This window comes from Solanum pennellii, chromosome 9 (assembly GCF_001406875.1).
Source record: "Solanum pennellii chromosome 9, SPENNV200".
In the NCBI taxonomy this organism is placed as follows: domain Eukaryota; kingdom Viridiplantae; phylum Streptophyta; class Magnoliopsida; order Solanales; family Solanaceae; genus Solanum; species Solanum pennellii.
The window spans coordinates 77,823,601-77,840,411 of record NC_028645.1 but is presented as its reverse complement, the minus strand read 5'-3'; the positions used below and the strand labels follow the sequence as shown (position 1 = coordinate 77,840,411).

Genomic DNA, 16,811 nt, shown 5'->3' with positions numbered 1-16,811 from the left:
CCCCCCCCCCCAAATAAATTAAAGGAAAGAATAATTTTTTAGATAAGGAGTTGATACTGTTAGATAGCATTAGAAGTTCTTGATACTGTCTCAAAAGTGTACCAAAAATATAAAAAAAAATCCAGCATAAAGTATGGAGGCTAGTAAGTGAACTTTGTTACATATCTACATATTTTTTTCCAATTAAGTTCCAATGTAAATTCTTGTTCTAATTAAACACATGGGTTTACAATAAATAAATTATCTCTTTTTTGGTTAAAAACATGTATATACACTAATTCAAATATAACTTTTAACGGAAGTAAATAAATATATTAGTAAAGAGTGTTAAAGTTTTTATCGACATTAGTTAAGTGCTATTAAATCCAATGTTACTAAATGCTATACAAAAAATACGAATTATCGCTAAAAATACGTATTTAATAATAATTAAACAATTATCTTAATTAATTACCGCTAAATATCTCCCTTGTATTGATAAGGATATTAATGGAATTGATGATGTTGTAAGGAAAAAGGTGTTTAATTTTATCTACTAATGATATTCTTATATTCCATCTCATTTTTTATTTTTTTTGGAAATGATTAAAATAAATTGGTTTACCCCTTTAAAGCAAATAATGGTCGTTATTCGTTTGAAAAAAGGAAATTAATTAATAGGGTCAAAAAATTATCTATATAATAACACGTTGCACCAAATGTTGGCCTATGACATATTCTCCACCAAGTCTATTTCAGAATCATAGGAGAATTACAATAATTCACAAAAAATAATACAATGAATCTATCTTGAGATAAAATTAAAAATATAGTTTGTCTTTTACCTCATTTTTATAACTAATTCAATGAAAGTTTTGTCAAAATTAGTACTAATTATTATTACCGAAATAAGTTATTTTTTCCTATCGAAAGGTAGAATAATAAAAAAGGATTAGTTAATCCAAAATAAAATAATTAAAATGATAAAACTATTCATGATTAGGTCTTTAAATATTTTTTTAAAAGTTAAATTGGGGGAGTGATTTTTCGTTATGAAATAATTTTTCTTAAAAGTTATATTGCATATTTTTACTAATCAATTATAATTCGTATGTTTACTATTTCAGATTTTAAACTTTCTTAATGAGAATTCTGATTACGCTTACGTTTATTGACAAATCGATCCCTAATTAACAGTATTATATTTGTTCTTATCATCATGTGATTCTTTTGATCGTTTTAAGATGCTAACTTAGGCATTTCATTAGGTCGGTTATTTTGTCTAGAAAAAGTTGTCCATACTTTTGATTATAAAAAACTTCATATTGCTAATAATTAAGTGGTGGTGACCAAAACTCCACTTAATTAAAAATATTTTAAGAGTAATTAATAGTTGCAAAGATTGAAGATTCTTTTCCTAATCAAGAGGTTATGACTTATTATGAGATTGAGACTTTGAAATTACTTTTTTTTGCTTTTAGCATATGAATAAAGTTTAATTAAAATTCCCATCATGGATAAGTCAACCAAAAAGAAAAGGTTGTACTTGTTTATGTGGAGGATGATTAAGATTCTAGTCTTGCAGCTTTAGGTGCAGTTGAAAATTTTGATATAGAATAGTTGCTAATGTATATCTTAAAAGTAAAATTGTTGGAGGCATAAACTTCATCAAGTTTGGCCTAGAAAATTAAAACAATTGAAATTCATATATATATATATATATATATATATATATATAAATAATAAAATTTACGACCTTCATACCTTCTTGTCTAAGTTATGTTGTGAGCTGAAGTTGTATCATGTCCTATCTAATTACCTCTCTCTCTTATACTTTTTGACCTACCTCTATCACTTTTCGTACCCACTATATCCAATCTCTCACACCTAGTCACTTGGACATCTACATATCGCTTCTTCACATTCTCAAACCATTTCAACCTCGCTTTTGTATTACTCAACCTGTCCAATCCACCATGGAGGTTATTCCTACCCTATCTCGGACATTCTCATTCCTAAACTTACTTTTTCATAGTGTGTCCAAATATACATAACAATATACTCCCTCCGTCCACTTTTAGTTGTCATGGTTTCTATTTATAGAGTCAAACTATAAAAACTTTAACCAATATTTTAAGATATCTTTTTCATCATATTGATATGCAAAAAATTATAATTTTGTAGTACTTTTCATATAGTTTTTGAATATCTAAATTTTTTGTTTAAATATTGAATTAATGTAATATAATTCAACTTTTAAAGTTAGTCGAATTGACTTTGAAAAAAGCCCAACATGAAAAATAAAAATGGACGGAGGAAATATTCATTTTCACAACTTTTTGAAATGAATTTTTTTGATTGGCTAACACACTGACCTATACAATAAACTTGGTCTAACCACCACACTGTATAAAATTTACCTTTAAATTTTGGTGCTATCTATTTACCACGCAAGACTTCGAAGGCTAGCCTCCATTTCATAATCCACGTCATATCAATATGATATGTGACACGTCATGGATCTCTCCATTATCTTGGATAAAGAAATCAAGACACTTTAAATTTTCTTTCTTGGGGATAACACGTGGATCATGCTCACCTTCACGTCTACCTCATGCATTGCATCACTGAATTCACACTCAAATATTTTCTTTTAGTCTTGCTAAGTCTTAGACTAGAGTTATCTTCATATCTCCAACCTAGTTTTAACTTTATTACGAGTCTCATCTATCCGGACTGTGTCATCTACAATAACATATACTATATGACACCTCACTTTAAATATGTCAAGCCAATTAATTCATCATTAAGGAAAACAGAAACGAGTTAAATAGTGGTCCATAGTGCAATCCCATCTCGATAGGAAAGTATTTCGAGTCTTCTCCCAATGTTCTTATCCGATCTTGGATTTATTATACATATCCTTCACCGCTCTAATGTAATTAAGCTACATATATATCTCTAGTCTCCAAACATCTTCAGTCCACAAGCATCTCCATAGGACTTCTCTTGGGACTATATCGCAAGTCTTTTCAAGGTCAACTAACTCTATATGTAGGTCTTTTTATCTATCCCTCTATTTCTTTACTAGTTTCATTGGAACACAAATGACTAGTGATATATAGTGATAAATGACGATGATTGACGGGTATCAAAATGGCATAAATTTCAGTAAATTTGGCCTAGAAAATTCAACAATTGATATATATACAGAATATATATCTTTACCTTCTATGGAAGAAGATAGATTGTTTTCGGGGTACCTCAATCAAAGTGCACCAAATAAAAGTAATTATGAAAAAGAAAAGTGATAGTAAAGAAAACATGACAACCAATAAGGAAAGCAGTACAAAACATTCAAAAGAGGAATAGCAACAATACATCAAAATAGTGGAGTAACCGAAGCACAAAAATACCAAATGATAACAAATATTAAAAGCAAGACAAAACGCGATACAATGTTGCATATTACCATCAAGGTTTAATTCAGTCGAAAAGCAAGACAAACTCAACTATCTACTAACCTTCTTTTATATTTTGTGACATTTATAACTGCGCTTGTCTGAGATCGTGTCCTCGATAACTGAAGCTGCGTCATATCCATACTAATCAAATCTCCCGAATACTTTCTTGATTTACCTCTACACCTTATTGTACCTCTTATATCCAACATATTACACCTCCTTCCTGGGACATCTGCACATCTTCTTTTAACATGTTCAGATCACCATAATCCACATTACTCAAACTTGTCCACCATGAATGCTATTCCAACCTTGTTCAGTATATCCTAATTCTTAAACTTATTTCTCCTAATTAATATGTTCATTTCACAACTATTGACACCATTTTTAAGTTTTCTCTCCTCACAAGATGAATGGATTTTGTAGTTGATCATCATAGCATGAATTCAAGTTGGTTCTCGAAAACCTATACATTTTATAATTTTCTATGTGAGATTTATGCATATTTTTAGACGTTGTAAATCTAAATGCATATTTAAAAATTAAAATATTATATTAAGATATTGATACAAAATCGTTAAGTTATCTATTTTCTAAACATTTAAATACATTAAGTTATAATATTAATTAATCTAATACTAATACAATAATTCTATTTTTTAAATAAAAATTATATGATAGTTGATAATAACAGGATGATTGTGAATGTCAACTAGACTGCCTTGGTCGATAATGGTGGTTATAAGTACATAACTAGTGGCAATGATGACTGAGAATAGATATTAAAGGTGGTGGTTGATGGTGACATTTAATTACAAATAATAGTTGCGATGAAAAATAGTGATATATAATAGTGATAGCAATAATTAGCATGGAATAGCACGTAGCAAGGGTTGATGATGTAATTATTGTTAAAATGCTAGTTGACAATGATGAATATAAACATCGATGCTAGTAGTGATAACGACTAATTATGGTGATCGATGATAGCGATAATTAAGAGGTGAAATGATGGTTGGTGTGTTGATAATTAAGGAAGAAAATAAAAAAAAATAAGTAGAGAATGATCAAATATTTTATTTTTGTTAGCCTTAAAAGAGCTGTGTCATCAATAGGCATCTCATGGGGTATTGATGCATCATATCTTTTTGTCTTTGATGATAACTTTCAAATTTTATGTGACCACCGATCAACTTAATGAATAAAAAAAGATGGAACTTAGGAATGTTTCATCTTTAATTTGTAACCTTTTATTCATGCACTTTCATGTCAATCAATAGTACTTTACATACATCAATAACAAGTGTTAGCCTTGTATAATTAGATGGGGTGAATTCAACCTTCATCGATCAGAATGTTTCACTCTTAATTAGAGATTTTAGATTTTCGAGCCTTAGATATGAAGAATTATAGAGTTGATGTGATTTATTACTTTCTTTGTACACCCCTAATGGTGATACTGTTTTTAAATTTTCTACACGGTGTTTTGTACTTTTGAAGCCTGACTAAATTTGAATCGACCGAGTTCAAAAGTTTCATATTAATGATAAAACACTCTCTAGCAGAGATGATTTTGTATTTAAGGGTACTCAAATCTAATTTTTTTTATTAAAAGTAAATGTATATTTATCGCTCTACCATAACTTTCGTCGATAGAAAAATTATAGTAGATGATAGAAGTCAACTTTTCTTAAATTCTTCTAGAGAGCTCATAATATGTCAGGAATTGGCATCTTATAGAGGAATTGAATACATACTAAAAGTCAACTTATTTTTAGGTAGATGCATGTAGAGCTGTATGTCAGTTATCGTATCTTCAAGTATTGATGCAACCTTTTTTCAAAAAATAAAATAAAATAAAATAAATTCTTTGGTGATAATTTCAATTGAAAAAGAGGAATAATTTCATGTTTAAATATCCTCAACACACTTTATGACATCAATCAAAATCTAGGTTTTCTCTAAATTATCTTTTTAGGGTATTTTCAATTAAGATTTATCGGACATAATTTTTATATCTTTTAAGATAAAGATAAGAATTGAGTAAATATTTTTTTTTTAGATATTTATTTATAAAGGTATAAAAGATATTTTGAGTTGAGAATCTATCGAAATCAACCTTTTATTTTCAAGGCAGAGATATATACAATGAATATTTTAATATTTGTTGTTATTATTATTGTAAATTTTCAGGATATTTTTAAGGTTCATACATCTAATGAATAATCTGCTCCAAATTACATATATTAACCTTACAATATCAAACTTCTAAATTCATCACCCCTTATTTTTTTGGGTACATTTGGAACAATTAAATAAATTACTAAATATTTTTCCATAAGTTATTTGATTTGTGTGTGTTAAGAGAATAAACTTCATTTTCAAGCCGCACATTTTCCAAAATAGTGAATTTTCTTTATGTTTGTGGTCTTCACTCATAAAAAAGCGCCCATTGATTTGCTTATCTACAGATGGGAAAAATGAAAAATAGATCTCGAATTATTTTAAATGGTATGTAAATATTCTCGTTATATATTTTCGGATATTGTGCCACTGTCATTCAAAAAATAGAGTGTATATGTCATTTTACTCTAACGGAAGACTAAATAGGGACACGTGACACAATCTTATTCATCGATCCAATAATTAATAAATTTCGGATCGATAGATAAAATTATGACACGTGTATGTCTGTTAGTATAAAAGGTATGTATCCTCTAGTGTTTGAACAACAGGGACACTAATATCACAAAAATATAACGAAGGATATCTGTATATTACCATTTACAATAATTCTAAGGTATATTTATCTTTTTTCCATCTCTAGATGTATATGATTGTGATTTGTGGCATTATTCACTTTCAATTAGTATCTACAATCTTTAATAAATATCATAATTAAGCATTGAAAAAGACATGATCATTATTAGAAACAGTCAAACTCCATGTCATTGATTTTGTATTAGAAAAACTTTAACAAGGGCTATCTCGTGCCTTACTATCTTCAAATCGGTTGTTACACAAAATTAGTATACAATAAAAAAAATTATCCTTCATGCCTCATAAAATTTCTAGGTCGAAATCGAATTATAAGGTTTGGATTTAAATGGAGTGTTTACACCATAATCGTACCATCTTATTGTTTGCGTTTCAAACTTTTCCCAGTTTCTTGTAACAAACAAGAATTTGTTTCTGATAAACCTATTTTTGTATATTAATGTTTAGCTGACATTTATATATATATGTTAAATTAAAAAATATATGAAATATAGTAGTGTATATGATAATATATACATTGTGTATTGATGAAAAATATGACTAATATGGATCTTTTTCGGGTACATGTCATATTTCCCATTGAGTATATTTTCATGCATATTTTTTTGTGTGTATATTAGTGTATCACCTACATATCATGTATATTTGTGTATATCCATGCGTGTTATACAATAAAAATATATTGTAGCTTTTACATTTACACCCGACACAAGAAAATAAGTTAGAAATTTACTGCCGAACACACCATTAATTATCGCTCTTACAAATACTTTTAACGATTTATCAAACATAACAATATTTTATAATTTATAATAATTATACAAATTGATAAGGAGTATTTCAAAACTAACTTTCCTCCAAAATTAAACATATCCTTAATCATCAAACATAACATCTTACAATTTTAATTACCTTTTTTCATATGCTAAAATGCAAAACAATGAGCTCCAAAACATAAATCTCAAGTCTCTATCTCATAAAGTCATAATCTTTGAAAATGAGTTAATTAAAAAAAATCTTGATCTTGCAACTATCAATAATTAAATATAATAATTAATTGAGTAATTAATATGAAAAGAATGGACATCTTTTTCTGTCGATAAAATAACCAACCTAATAAAATGCCTAAAGTAATTAAGCATCTTATGAAACGATCAATAGAATCACATGATGATAATTAGGAACAATATAATACTATTCATTGTAAATTATTAATATCTTAATTCTCCTATGATTGTGAATTAGTGGAGAATATCTCATAGACCAGCATTTAGTGCAACATGTGTTGGGCAAAATGCTCTATCCTTTTCATTTTACTCGTAATTTCGTCGTACTCTGTTAATTTGGTATATCTATTAAAAAAAATTAATTAAATATATATTTTGTTAAGTTAATCTTATTTTGTTGATTTGTTAAATTAAATAAATATTATGAAAATAAACAAATATTAAAAATATTTATTTTCAAACAGAGATCAAATAAAATAAAACGGAAAAAACAGATAAATCACCTTATTTAACGAATAACAAGCATTATTTTCCTTAAAAAGGATAAATCACCTTTTAAAATCATTTCCAAGAATATCATTAGTGGATAAAATCAAATATGTTTTTCCTCATTGCTAAATATACCAACATGGGTTTGTCACAACACCATCAATTCCATTAATATCCTTATAATGCATTTTTTTCTTTTTACAAAAAAATTTTAAGTTTATTGATTGCAAAACCCATCTTTTTTAGACCAAGAATTTAAATGTTCATGGAGAGGTTATTTAACTGAATTTTTTTTTTGCAATGAACATAAATGTGAAAATGACAATTTTGACTATTTACTTATTAGTAGCAAGCCAAAGATCTTAATAACGAAATTCCAAAAATATAAATTAAAATGTTGTGTTTCTATGTTATGGAGATTAAATAACTTATACATACAAAGAAACAAAAAAAACAACAAACTATTTCCCCTACTTGTATAGTGTGTTTTCTATTAAAGAATGATAAACGTCTCATATCAGTGTATACTATGTTTTCTATTAAAGAATGATAAAAGTCTCATACCGGTGGTTAATGAGATGGGTGGACTCCTTATAAGGCTTAGACAATCCTTCTCCCTTTGAGCTAGTTTTTGGGGTGTGAATTAGGCCTAAGACCTAATTCAACATGGTATCAGAGTAGGGCCCGTCTCACCCGATGTTGGGGCCCTCAAAAATCAAAATTGCCCACGCACTAGATGCTAAGCACCGGGTATGAGGTGGGGGTGTTAAAGAATGACAAAAGTCCCAGATCGATGGTTAATGAGATGTTTGGACTCCTTATAAAGCTCGGACAATCCTCCTTCGTTAGAGCTAGCTTTTGGGGGTGTGAGTTAGGCCTAAGACCTAATTCAACATTTCCAAGTTAAAAGATATTCAATTAAACACCCTTCCAAATCTTGTAGCTCTCCTACTCGATGTATTATCACAATAACAAAGAGACATTTAACGTGTTTATAGACATTTCATTTCATCAATTATATTTATTGCAGTAAAAAATATCTAGCAGCAAGCGGCTAAGACTTAAGTTAATGACATTGCATTCCGAGTGACTATATCCTTTAACTACATCTATATAAAATTGACTATAATAGATTCAGATTATATTATTATCACTAAATAATTGCAATAAAATTCTTTATTTGTCGTAGCGTAAGCTCTAGCCTAGGTAGATAGAACATTTAACTCTCTTTACCATATAACTTATTCTTAATTGGAAAAGAACATGTAACAAAGTTCACATACTAACCTCCATACTTTATGGTGGATTTTTTTTAATTTTTTTCTTTAAAGACAGGGAGTATCAAGAACCTAACAGTTTCAACTCCTTATCTAAAATTATTCTTTCTTTTTAATTTATTGGTGTGTGTTGGTGGTGGGGGTATAAAGGAAGCATATTGAATCTTCACCATTTCACTATTTTAGTTAGTATATAAATAGCTTCAAAGGGGGGTTTCAAATTCATCATCACTTCAACAACTTGTCATTTTCCTCTTATATTACATTAATCTTTTTTTTTTCATTAATTAAAAATGGAGTCATTGAAAAAAATGGTAGCTGAAAAGCCAGTGGTTATGTTTAGCAAAAGCAAGTGTTGTATGTGTCACACAATAAAGACACTTATATCAAGTTTTGGTGCTAATTTAACTGTATATGAATTGGATGAGCTTCCCAATGGGCTACAAGTGGAGCGAGCACTGATGATGCTAGGCCTAAGGCCTAGCGTGCCAGCAGTGTTTATTGGACAAGAATTAATTGGCGGTGCCAATGAGATTATGAGTCTTCATCTAGAGGGAAATCTTGTTCCTCTGCTTATGAAGGCTAAAGCTCTTTGGCTATAGTGTATATATATTTACTTTTTTCTTTTTTTGCTTTAAATATTTTGTATACAAAATTTACTGGCTTGACTAATTCAGACTCACGTCAAATATGATGGTGAAACTATACTCCACCTTGTAGAAAGTGCATATTAACACCTAGTAAGTTTGGTTCTCTCAATGTTTGTCGAATTGAGCATCTTTTATGTAACATGCTCAATGAAAACTCTGTTTGGTCAAACAAGAGTCCTTAAGGTTTCTTCAAACATTGTAATAATAAATTATATATATTAATATAGTGTTATTAGACTCTTTTAGAGTCACTCTCATTTAGTTTCCGTTTATATATATTTTTAAATTCAGATGAATCTCTTCTACGCTGGTCAGAATTTAAATTAAGAACTTTAATATCAACAAAATTCATGTAGAAATTTCATTAAAATATAAATTCATGGAATGACAAACTAATCTTCTTGAAGCTCACTATGTTGTACTACTAATTGGGTGATTCGAATATCTTTTTTTTGAAAAAAAATAAGTGGTTTACTCTCTTGAGACGTAGCTTGATTCTGAACTTAGATCCTTAAATTTCATCATGATGGTGATTGGTGATGGTAGCCCTTTCTAACTTTATTTGCATTTGATATGTCCATAAATTAGATAGGATTTAATTGATCTTAGCTATGTCACATCAAGATTAAATTTAAGGTTTTAGGTTTTTAATTTGTTTCAACATAATCACTTCAACTTATTTCAATATCTTTACATAATTTGACGTGTCACGCTATCTAAATGGTACACAGAAGACAAAAACATTAATAAAAAAGACACTATTAGCTTACGATAAAACTTACTTTCATAAATTTCCGAACAAAATAGTATTATAAAGATATAAATTAAAAAGATTATTCATAAGATGAAAAGGAGAAGAGCGATCAGAGCTGATCCCGACCTAATATATTTAAGGGAAGAATAAATAAATTAAGAAGAGGTAAAAGTCAACTCCTGTATGTCAGGAATACACATCTACTATTGGGGTATTGATGCATCCTCTTTCTCTAGTGACAATTTCAATTGGAAAAAAGGGAATGCTTCATGTTTATATTGGATTCTCTATATAAAACACACTTTATGTCACCAATCACATATTAATTGGATTCAATATTTTTAGAGTTGATGCATCCATTAATATAATAAAGAACATGATATATCTCACATGTATTAACCATATGGTATCTACCTTTTGAATTTACGGTAATTTATATAAATCTTATAGTGCTAAGAACTAATTACTTTAATTTTTTTATTCTTTTTCGTATTATAACTATTCCTTAAAATTTATGAATTTCAATTACAAGTCTATACTTTCGAATACATCAGCACTTAACACGCCATTTAATTAAAAAACCTTCCAAAAATTCACCACCTTCTTAAAAACAAGTGCCAAGTTCCAATATATTGTATATCAATGTATCTCTGTCATGTATATTTTTGTATATCTATACAACAATGTACATTGTCTATTGATGAAAAAGGTGCTGAAATAGAGCGTTCTGTGATTCAATCCATTTGGGCCTAAATAGTCAATTCAATCATTTTGATCCGTTCAAATTGAATCCTTGTTCAACAACCCTAGATCCAACAATGAATTGTCGAGTTTGGTAAACAAATGCTTTGAAGTCGAAGTTTATTTATATTTATAAAAAGAAAGGGTGAATACTGTTAAATATATATGAAGTAAACACAAAATTAAGAAATATATATTACCTTTGAGCTATCTATAAAATATAAATTAAAACTTCCATAAAAAAAATTGAACAAAATTAAGAGGTGTGTCCTAACAGAGAAAGTTACCACTCTATTGCATATTGGGCTGTGACTGGATCAGGTTTCAGGCTCTCGACATTTCTTCAACATGGGCCTCGAATGTTTATTGGTAACTTACAAAAACTTGCAATATTTACGTATTTTATCAGATTTTAGTGCGTCTTGATACATGCAGATACATGTATCTCGAGATATATGAGCTCAAAATTAGATGTAAGTGGATTCACTTGTATATGAGATACATAGACAAACCCCACTCGCCTCCCTCCATCCCATCTTGCACATCTCACTCACATATCTAGATAGTATCCAGATACATGCGAATGTCACCAGATATATGTATATACTGAGTAGTCAATGTTATTCACATGTAACTGAGAGACATAGACAAATCTAACTCGCCTCCCTCTATCTCGCTTGCGTATTAGGTGTCCCATATACATGTAAATCACACAATATACATGTATATAATGTGACTCACATGTATCTGACTTGAAATTTGATTAGAAGTTATGAAATAACGCGATAAAATGTAATCATTTCAAACTATAGAGAGAACCTTCCAAAAATTAACAACTAGCTCATTTAAAAACATAAATTCGTACCTAATTTACTTAACTTAATACCAAATTAGTCATAGAGAACTTAATTAACTTAAATAAAGATCAATAATTACTCTATATACATCTTACATTACATAATAATAGGTCAATTTTCCTGCATGCTGCATGCAATAATATTGTTGGCTTAATAGTCTTTTGAAGAGTTTTTTCTCTAAAGGATCTTTTTAGGCATGCAAAAAAGTAGCATCTCTTTTTCCACAAATAAAAGGGGAAGCAAAGATGCATATATATCCACCTAGTTACTAGCTTAGATTCTTCATGTTTTCTACTTTTTGGCCTTCTTACTTTGATTCCCAATCTTTTCTTCACACCTAAGATAACTAATAATGTCACAAAAGTATTTGTATACTCGATATTTACTCTAAATCAATGGTTACATATTTATATATTCAAATATAAACACTGAAAATATACGACATAGAGACTATCTTAACCTCAAAAATTAGCTAATGATAGGGAGAATTGCTTAAACCATACTAAAGGGACCGACCACTGATTTTTTTTCATCATTCGACGCGAGACTCTTCAATAATTACACATTTCTTTCTTAATTAATAATTCATTACATAACCATGTTAATATATGTGGTCTGGCGTATACACTAGATGTTGATAATAAGTTTTTGTCTCTGCATAATAACATAACAACATATTTAGTGTAATCACACAAGTAACATCTGAAGAGAATAATGCAGCCTTAATTAACTTTACTTCCACGAAAATAGAATATATATCGATGTTATATCTGCAATTTGAATTTGTGATTTACAAAAGATTGTTAATAACTATATAATATGATTTTTCGATCGAACCGGGATTATTACATAGACCTTTTCATTGAATAAAGCCCCGCCCATAATCATTCATTACGATAGAAATGAACTTTTAGATCGAACAATGTGTGACATCGTGACACAAACAACTTGCATGGGTCCAAAAGTGAATAAATAAAAGAATATTTATGAAAACAAATTGGATAAGCTCTCATCTATTACACATCAGCTATATATATTTATTATAAGATCCTTCAAACAATTTATTTTTACTTTGTAACATGAAAAATCTCAACTTGGAAGACGTAAGGAATATATATTTTCAATTATTAGCTACTTTGATTCCATAGGTTCATAATAAAACGTGTAAAATTTTATATTTTAGAGGAATATTACAACTTCTTTTATTTTATTTTAATTTGAATCTAATGAATGAACTTGTTAAGTTGTTATCAGCTGACACTGCTAAAAAATCTTCACAAATAAGTTTTTATATATTCTCGTATGCATGCATTAAATAATTATAAAGCATATTTTATTCGACATTATTCTTCTACATACCCATTTTCTACGAGTCTGATTCTTTTTCGTGAACCAAGTACATTAAAATTCTTTTTTTCATATGAGTGACAACGAGAGTTTATTCCAAAACCTTTATCTACTTTGTTATCATATTGAAGTGTGAGACTATTTCATCAAAAATCTCAAGTTATTAAAAAGATAACACATTTTTAATAGTTGATTATATGCGCACCAGTTTGAAGTATTAGCCAATTCCAAAATTATTGTATTCTATCATATGTAATAAAATGGTACGATCACTATTCCATATAGAAAGCGTATAACTAATTTCATGAGATATTTTTATTTATCCCATCCCGCGTACCAATCGTCCCACTAGTGATAGTTTATCACCAAAAGTTTCCCAATTAATTTATCAAGTAAATAATTAAAGGAATAAAATCTTCTAAACATTGTTTTAATTAGTTTGTACGGACATTGAAGGGGTCAGGTATTATCGTTATGGTCGGTAATCACAAGTGGGCAAAAAATCAAGAACATAATCTAAGTGCTAAACACTTTTTGTAAAAAATAAAATAAAATAGTTTTTTTTTAATAATTAAGTTCTTTATACTTTATTTGATTCCTCTAAATTTAAGAATAAATATCTTTAAGGAATTTCCTCTTTTTCATTTTTAGCAAACTTTAGTATTTTTGGCTTGCGGATATTTGCCTTTTCTAATAACTATAAACAATGCAATCCATATGCTCCCATTCGTACCTTTTTAGTTGTCATGGTTTTTTTAGAGTCAAACGATAAAAACTTTAATTAACATTTACAAAAAAATTATAGTACTCTTCGTGCATAGTTTTTGGATATCTAAATTTTTAGTTCAAAATGTTGGATTAATATAGTATAACTCAACTTTAAAAATCAGTCAAATTAACTTTCGAAAAGCGAAACATGACAACTAAAAAAGAACGAAGGGAAGTAAGTATCAAGAATCCCTTATAAATAACCTCAAACATAACTAAACCTTACAACACTAACATCATCATACTACTCCCTTTTGTTCCACACGAGATTTTTTTCTGTTCTCGTTGAGCTCATCTTATATATATATAAAAAAACTTAATATGGATAAGATTAGAGATTTGTCATCAAAGAGGGCAGCAGTAATATTCACAAAGAGTTCATGTTGTATGTGTCATAGTATCAAATCACTATTTTATGAACTAGGAGCAAGTCCAGCAATACATGAACTTGATCAAGATTCAAGAGGCAATGAAATGGCATTGGCATTGAGAAGTTTAGGTTGTAATCCATGTGTTCCTGCTATTTTTATTGGTGGAAACTTTATTGGATCAACAAAAGATGTTATTTCTCTTCATGTTAATGGTTCTCTTAAACAAATGCTTATTAATGCCAAAGCTATATGGTTGTAGCTAATTAAACTAGTTTTCTTTCGCGGGGTTGAGCTGGAGTGGTAAGTAGTACTCATTCATCCTTAACCAAAGGTTAGAGAGCGCTTTAGACTTTCCGGTGCGAATCTAAATTTAGTCGGGCTTTAATGTGAGTACCAGATACCGGATAGGAAACGAAGAAAACTAATTTTCTTTCTTGTCTTGTTGGACTCTAAAGAAAACCATGTTTTTATTATTATTATTATTATTATTATTATTATTATTATTATTATTATTATTATTATTACTATTATAATGAAAATTGTTGATAATGGAAACTATAGTTTTCTCTCTATTCATTTTCATCAATATTGGTATGCCGCAATATAATTAGCGGTCTGAAGTCAAAATATAATAAGATATTCTATTAAGTATTAACAACAGTATATTTCATAAAAAAATAAAAATGATTGATTTTAAAAAGTAGAATTTAAAATAATATATAAAATAATCATAAAAAAAGAAGAAGGAAAAAACTAGAATAAGAAAAAATAAGAACCAAAGGATTAGGTTATGTTAATAAGTGAGAGATAAATTTAACTTAATTTGCTTACCTATTTGAGCAGCTCAATCTAATTAAAAATCTTTTTAAAAAATGAAACCTTTATCCATGATTATTAGAAAGAAATATATATTTTAGGGAGTTAAATATCATTTTCAAGTCTTTTTAATATAAAAATTTATAAGTTTCTTGTGTAGTCATGAAATATGAATGTATTAAATCTTATTTTCATATAATCAAGTATTTATTTTAATATCACAAATGATAAATAATTGTTAATTTTCGGCAACGAGTCTTCTTATAACCACTATAAAAAAAAGATACTACGATATGTATTACAATCAAAATTTAGAGAAGTTCATTATTTCCTAAAAAGTCATGATATTATTAGTAATGTAGTTAAGTTATTATTAGTTATGTAGTAAAGTTTTTGTTCAAATTTTAAGTTTTAGATAAACAATACTAGTAGAACTTTGTTTGGTAATTTAGAATATTGAATTAAACTACTTATAACTTAATAGTTACAAATAAGATTTTTGAAAATAAGAATTAAGTCATCATATTACAATAAATGGCTATTATTTTATTAATTTCGAATATCTTTCCCAAATTATATACTAAGATACTGAATTTTTACATACAAACTATAAACTATAAATACTTATGAATAACTAGTTATTTAATAAGAAAAATATTTTTGAAAACTTTTGACTGTTGCACCTTTGAATCTCAATAACACACTCAATCAATTTGATGAATTCATCCGATTAATTTATTTTTCTTTATTCCATATCAATAAACTCATTAATAATTATGTATTTCTCTAAATAATTATTAAATGCTAGTTTATGATAAACCAAAATATTATATGTATGAAAATTTCCAAGTGTTCAAGGTTGATCCAACATTTGGATGACTTAGTACCCACGTTTGTTGTCCTACTTGTTTGCGAATGGAAATAGTTTTCAAATTTTCAACCTAGTCAGGACAATGGAATATTGCATTTGATAAATCATTAGTTTTTATATTTATGTACCAACAAAAAAACCAGTTGGTAAACTTTATATATGTATTTTGGTCTAGAGGAAAGAGTCTTGTTGATATGCAGATATATATTTTTATTGAAAAAAATTATCACTCACAATTTGTTTTAAAATTTTCAAATACTCATTTTTTATGTTTATTGAAACAATATAATTACGAGTATTCTCAAATAAAATATTTTTCAATTTTTCACAATCGAATTTAGATTCGAATTTAAGAAGCATTGATTGAATGTGTGACTTTCATTTACTGTTTGTTGATATATAAAAAGATACCATGGGTCGATTTTGCAACTTTTCTCTTATTGTTGCATACCTTGTCCAAGTTTCATAGCATAGTGTGATGATCCGTCTTGTCATTATGCCATTTAGGTGTTGTGTGGTCAGGAGCGACTTAAGTATATTAGTGACTTAAAACAAAAATTAAACGGGTCCTTATATTTGAATTGTTAATCACTTTAATATAATTGATTTCTTCTAGTTTTCAGTTGATAATATAACCATTCT

The 16,811-nt window shown here is 28.2% G+C and overlaps 2 protein-coding genes across 2 annotated transcripts; both read left to right on the top strand.

The window, feature by feature from the left end:
• Positions 1-9,234: 9,234 nt before the first annotated feature.
• LOC107030786 (monothiol glutaredoxin-S2-like) lies at positions 9,235-9,874 on the top strand. The gene has a single exon (XM_015232040.2). It carries the CDS (start codon positions 9,288-9,290, stop codon positions 9,594-9,596), a length of 309 nt encoding a protein of 102 aa, XP_015087526.1. The 5' UTR covers positions 9,235-9,287; the 3' UTR covers positions 9,597-9,874.
• Positions 9,875-14,351: 4,477 nt separating this feature from the next.
• LOC107030719 (glutaredoxin-C11) lies at positions 14,352-15,054 on the top strand. The gene has a single exon (XM_015231984.2). It carries the CDS (start codon positions 14,433-14,435, stop codon positions 14,739-14,741), a length of 309 nt encoding a protein of 102 aa, XP_015087470.1. The 5' UTR covers positions 14,352-14,432; the 3' UTR covers positions 14,742-15,054.
• The last annotated feature ends 1,757 nt before the right edge of the window (positions 15,055-16,811 follow it).

Bases quoted from the DNA above. Each gene is read 5' to 3' on its own strand.
- LOC107030786 (XM_015232040.2), top strand. From the start codon at position 9,288: ATGGAGTCATTGAAAAAAATGGTAGCTGAAAAGCCAGTGGTTATGTTT.
- LOC107030719 (XM_015231984.2), top strand. From the start codon at position 14,433: ATGGATAAGATTAGAGATTTGTCATCAAAGAGGGCAGCAGTAATATTC.